General features: G+C 35.7%; 1 protein-coding gene across 2 annotated transcripts in view; it reads right to left on the bottom strand.

The window, feature by feature from the left end:
- Window positions 1-4912, bottom strand: part of LOC110099668 (calmodulin-binding transcription activator 3-like) — a 55983-nt gene extending 51071 nt beyond the window's left edge. For both annotated transcript variants that reach the window (XM_020826888.2, XM_020826889.2), the window contains exons 1-2: window positions 4516-4912; window positions 1498-1617 (exon numbers count right to left, since the gene is read on the bottom strand). In XM_020826888.2, the coding sequence (XP_020682547.1) occupies window positions 1498-1617; window positions 4516-4555 (160 nt within the window). In that variant the 5' untranslated portion in view covers window positions 4556-4912. The remainder of the gene's footprint in view (window positions 1-1497; window positions 1618-4515) is intronic.
- Between the last annotated feature and the right edge of the window lie 1148 nt (window positions 4913-6060).

Below are 6060 nucleotides of genomic sequence, written 5' to 3'. Positions count from 1 at the left end.
GCGCCGATTTTGCGGCGCAAACAAAGCCGTGGGTTGTCTACGGCGAACTTGTGGCGTTTTATCAGCCGGTACTTACCGGCGGACAATCCGACAGAAACTTACCGTCGCATATGGCGCCGGAATTTATCGGTTGCAAGTCGTCGGCACCAACCCGATGTTTTACGCCGGTAAGACGTCGGTACGTGCGCCGGAACGTTTTCCGGCGTATTACATTCGTCGGAAAAAATTTATCGACGCGACCGAAACCGGCGTATGAATTTCCGCCGAAACATGCGCCGGAAACCTATGGTTCCGTCGGATTATCTATGTGTTCCGGCGGATTTGGTCCGCCGGTAATAACGGGTTTTCCTGTAGTGAATGCTATTTGCATTTTAAAAAAAAAAAATAACAGATACCACTCATCAGAAATGAATGAAAAATAATGATTCATAAATCTAACTCCAAATAGTTGGTATAAAACTAATGATGAATTAAATAATGGGATTAGCTCAGAGAATACAAATTGAGCAGTTGAATGCAATTCTCCCTTAAAAATATCTCCTTTCACTTAACAATTAATAACCAAAAAGAAGAAAAAATAGCTTTAAAACTTCTGAAAAAGCCCAAGCTCACAATAAGGTTTGCATGCCAGAAAATAAAATTAAACTTGTATAAATAAATTGATTATCATGTATACCTTCCTGTCCTTATTCAGGGAAATTTGAAAATTTGAAAGTCAATTTATACACCACAGAATTACGTCGCTCAATATCAGCACAGTATTTTTTTACAAGGCCTACAATATCTAATGCAAGAAACTATAAACAGGATATCGCTAAATTAAACAGGATCATATTAGATCGGCCCTTGAATGAATAATCAGAGACTTAACAGAACCAAATATCATAGATGAAAACAACCAAATTACTTTTACCAAAATATCTTAAGAGAGTCTGAAATCACATTGCTAGCATGGAGGATGGATGAAAGGATATGAGAAATTGTTTGCAGAAATACAAATGGATGGTTATCCCTAGATGGATAGTTATCCCTATAAATAACAACAGAGAAAATATGCATGGTACCTCGAGACTTTAATAATAGTTTAAAAAATAAAATCCATCAACAGGCAATCTCAAACTCACAGATACCAGCTGGAAGAACCAAATAGAAGTATTCAAAAATAATTTCTAAGCAGCATTTTTTTCACAAATAAATAGCCAATTCCTAGCAAACAATCTAAGATATAGCATGCAACTTTCATTTATCTGCTACGAAATAATAGATTATTTTTAATAAGGACCATCTATATCTGCCCTTTTATATACATTCCCCTAAGAAAATATAACATTCAAAAATCCATGTGCATTAGACAGCAAATTTAACTACAAATAAATAAATAAGTCAAACATTAAGGCTGCAAATTCAATACTAATGACATAATTTACCACTCTTTTGATGAAGATTGACTGATATGAAACCAAAAAAACATGTGAAACAAGAGTGTGAATGCCATACTGGGCGGTTTATTTTGTGGCTCTGGTGCAATACGAAATTTATGATAGTTTCGTAGAATTTCACAAATTTCTGCAGGGCGTAACCATCGATGTTGTGCTTCCCGAAGTATTTGTTCAATATCTATAAAAAATCACAACCATGTTAGATAATACTGAGATGAAGTTGAGTATGAAAGGCCAACAAGAGGGAAAAATAACAAAGAAAATATAAAAGGGTCAAGTTACTAAGTTTATGTCATACATGTCTTGACAACAAACTGTTATGCCATTAAATGACCCAGTAATAGTCAAGCTATTTCACAAAAGATAAGAAGAAATTAAAGATGTGAATGATAAGAGCAAGATACATCAATCATGATATTTAAACTATTCCCTCATTTGAAAAACAAGCTGTCATGATTGATCTATTATGCAATTAATATGTAGTATGAGGTCACAAAATACACTTTAAACCATATCTGAGCTGATGATGATAATGAGAAACAAGATACAGTTAAGGAATCATTTTGCTATTTCTGATAAAAAAAAATGAACAAGATACAGTTTTAAAATACAAATTAAACAAAAAGAAACTTATGTCATCATCACCATTACAAGCTAAAACATAATATTAAGTGTAGGCTTTTCCTTCGCTCTTCCTCCTTCCAAGGATAAAGGATTCAAAAGCATCACCACATTCCTCAATAAACATAAGCATCATTGAACCTCACCAAAGATAAACGAGAAAATATTTATCATTTCATAAGCTCAATCATTTTCACTGCTCAAGAAGCTTTTCCCTGTGATAAACATACAATAGCTCTAAAACAACATCAAGACATTGTATGCATCCATTAAAATGAGGCCAAAAATATTCATATTATAGAAATGCATGCAAACTAATATGCATTTGTTGAGAAATAGAAGTTTTTCCTTGTGATAAACCTGCTAATGGAGCCAATCCCCAGCAAAACGTAGAAGGATTTCCATAAACATACATTTTTACAATACAGTCCCAGGACTGGGCAGCCAGCAAAATTCTACATAATCATCAACAAAGAACCAAGCCTTCATGTTAATAAATTGTCACAAAAAATTATAGATCTTATATATTTTGTATGCTTGAGTTCTTACAAACCGTCTAGGGAAAACTAACTGTAGCAATAACTTGATGTAATAGGCACTCTAAATGGAACCATGATATATATTTGACTGATCACATACAAGTGAAATTAATTGTTTAGAAGACCATGATAAGAATACACTCCAAAAGAATCCAATAATTGAATACTACCATAACTAGTAAGACGGCAGTTTCTTTCATAAACCAAAATCCCCACCAAACCCATTCAATTATGTCCTTGAACATATGTGTACAGCAGTTCTGATCCTTACAGAGGCAAATAAAACATCATACACTCATGATTTTCAACCCCAAAAAGATTGTAGAATTTCTTCACCAGGAAGTATGGATGGTATGCTATAATTTAAGGATTTCATAAAAAATGTAACATTGTTCAGAGAAGATCAGTCACACTCAAAACTATTATGTTTACCTATAAGACACCCCAAGTCCCTACTATTTCCTCTATCACATGTAATAGCAAACTCTTAGAAATCAGCAGCTAAATCACAAGGTTTAATCCATGGGTTGTTCATCATCAACATTATCTTTTGCATCAAATACGATTGCATGTATCCTTCAATGATAACAGATTAGCCTGAACCCTGCTATGTCAGCTATTAGTTCAATCCCATCAGAAACAACAGTTTTCTACAAAGCTGTTTGTCTTTTAAAAAAATTTCTAATTTCTACCGAAACCCCAAACCGACTCTAGTTCTCTGGCCTAATATAAAGATCTCAACAGCATCGTCAACCTTACTCCTTGAGATAGTTTCATAGTGGGGTTTGTTAACCACTACAATCTTACTAGCAAACAGCCACAAGGGCTCTGGACTCGTAGCAAGGCCACAGCAGCTGCTTTACCATAAGTAATCATGCCATGAATCCTACCTGAGAAAACTGCAATCTCCCAATTGACTACTCATTGACCACTACAATCTTACCAACAACCAGCCAGAAGTGTTCCAGCCTCATAGCAAGCGCACAGCAGCAAAGCCAACTTAGACCATCATGCTAAGGAGGTTACTAGAGACGGTCGAGGATAGAGGTACTATTTGCTCTCTGGCTATTACAATCATACTAGAAACCAGCCCCAAAGGAGCCAACCATATAGCAAGGGCTCTCAAGATCTCACCAATTCAATCAAGCTTTATATAGAAGCTTAGAGCTCACATTGGTGGCACAGAGCCTTGCTGAAAACCAGTCCTGTGGGTTCAAGGCTTATAGTAGCTCTCAGAAGGTCTCACCAGTTTACTCAAGGCTAGCAATGAAGCTTCGGGATTATATAGGCTTGACAGGGTCTTGCAGGCAACTATAAGCTCACAAGAGAACACCAATGAGTTCAGACATCCCAAAGAGACAACTGCTCAAACCTCAATAGTCAGGCATAAAACCTCAATGGACAGAGGTTTGAAGACATGGGGCTTAATGGAAGCTCCAATGAATCTTTATTTGCAATTTATCATCATGTTAAATTTCCCATATTCTATGTAATTGGGTGGAAAGTAGGAAATATTAGTGATATCGGTGTGTTCCAAGTAAATAGCTTAGTTTATGGTGTTAGATTTTTTAATATTTAGAGAACCCAAAATATTAACATAATAGGGTTATAGCAGCCACGGTACACGAACCAAGAGAGATCTGCAATTTTATATCTACATCAAAACTGCGTTGAATTCATATAGAAATCGTTCTTTTGTTTGCACTTTATGGAGAACAAACAACCCTAAGTACTTCAATACTGATAAATTCCTGAATATTTATCAACCCTCCAAGCAGGAGAGAAATTGGTATAAGAAACAACATTAAGAACCACAAATTCTTCTACAAAGTCACCAGATCCAACTCATAAAAAAGAACTAAGACGTAACATAACGAGTCGATCACAAACAACAAAAGAATTCAAGAGTTCCTCACCTAACTGAGGAGTCAACCCCAAACGGCGACCGTCAGCCATGAAACAGACAGCTTGCTACAGCGCAACAGAAGATCCCCAGCTCGATCTCAAAAGCCTAAAGGGCAGGCACGGCATCGAAATCCGCAGTACAACTGAAGCAAAACGCCGGCCTTTCAACCACTTGGAAAGAAGGCAAAATATCAACAGGCTATTTTTTGCCGTGTGAGTCTTCCACGAGATCGGATTTCGAGATAGGATTTCTGTGGATTAATACAAAGATCAAGTCAGATCTTGACCATTTCGTCCTCTTTTTTTTCGGGAGGGGCTGAAATGGGAGGAAGGAGAGAAGCACGAAAGAGCTGTTTTGGTAACAAGAAATAGCGGAGAAGAGAGACTGTTGCTACCTTGGTTGATAAATTTTCCCTAAAAATACAAAGATTTGTTGGTAAACCTTGAAAATGAGCAGTAAAATAATGATGGCGATTTGGTTGACTTGCGGAGCATCCATGGTCTTTCTGACGTCTGGTGACCATAGGTGAGCATAAACTGCCGCTACGCGACGTCCTTTCTTTCGCTGAATATGTGTTTGTCGTAATGCCCCACTGAAAACGACTCGGAATCCCATGTGGCGAATGTAGGAAGCTCTTTCGTTATGTTTTTCTTTGAGTTCGTTTGTTGCTGTTAGAAGATAGTATTTTTGAACTTATAAAACTATTTCTTAAAAAAACGAGTAAAATAATAATAATATTTTTTAAAATTGTTTTATATCTACAAATAATTGAATGAGCATTTAAATTAAATCACATTATTGTACGGAAATTCTTAAAGGGCAATGCTTATAATTTAGAAGTATGAGGCTCACTATAGAATGTGTCAAATGGCTCCATTAAATGATTAAGAGCACAATATAATTGGGACTCTTAATAAGAAGAGGTGGAACATCCCTTTCAAGAAGGATAGGCTCACCAAAATATGTCTAACATAGATAGGAAGCTAATGCTTAAGTTAGGTGGAGGTTTAGGGTTATCAAAAGTAGATGAAGAGGCAAGACCAATAACCTTTAAGACTAAAGCAGAGGGGAATTATAACTAAAATGCATTTTTAATGTTGATGGAGAGTTATAGGGATAGGTATGTGAATTAATCACAATCAAGTAGAATGGTGCATGAATCTTCGGGTTGGAAACAAGTTTGAGTTTATAATAAGGCTTATGTCGTACATGTTCGGATTCCTTATCTATTCACAATAAATTCTTTGTCTAATTGTTGTATTTTAATAGAAAATTATTATCCTGACCATAGTGAGCAACATCCATGTCGTAAAGCCAATAATTACCTAAAAGAATACGTGATATATCTAAAAAGGATATTGCATAACTATCTAGTTTGGGGTCTATGTTAAGAGAGTTGTTATTTTGCATGTTTACATTCTTGCAACTTGTATTATTTTGATGATTTCAATTATTATTGTTTTGCATATATCTCCTAACACAATTTGGAATATTTATTTCTTGCTCTAGTGTGTACTAACATTTCAGGAAAATCAACTCCAATATATTGAAGACT

The sequence above is a fragment of the Dendrobium catenatum genome, unplaced genomic scaffold (assembly GCF_001605985.2).
Source record: "Dendrobium catenatum unplaced genomic scaffold, ASM160598v2 fragScaff_scaffold_1427, whole genome shotgun sequence".
Lineage (NCBI taxonomy): Eukaryota > Viridiplantae > Streptophyta > Magnoliopsida > Asparagales > Orchidaceae > Dendrobium > Dendrobium catenatum.
This window is presented reverse-complemented; position numbering and strand designations above follow the sequence as displayed.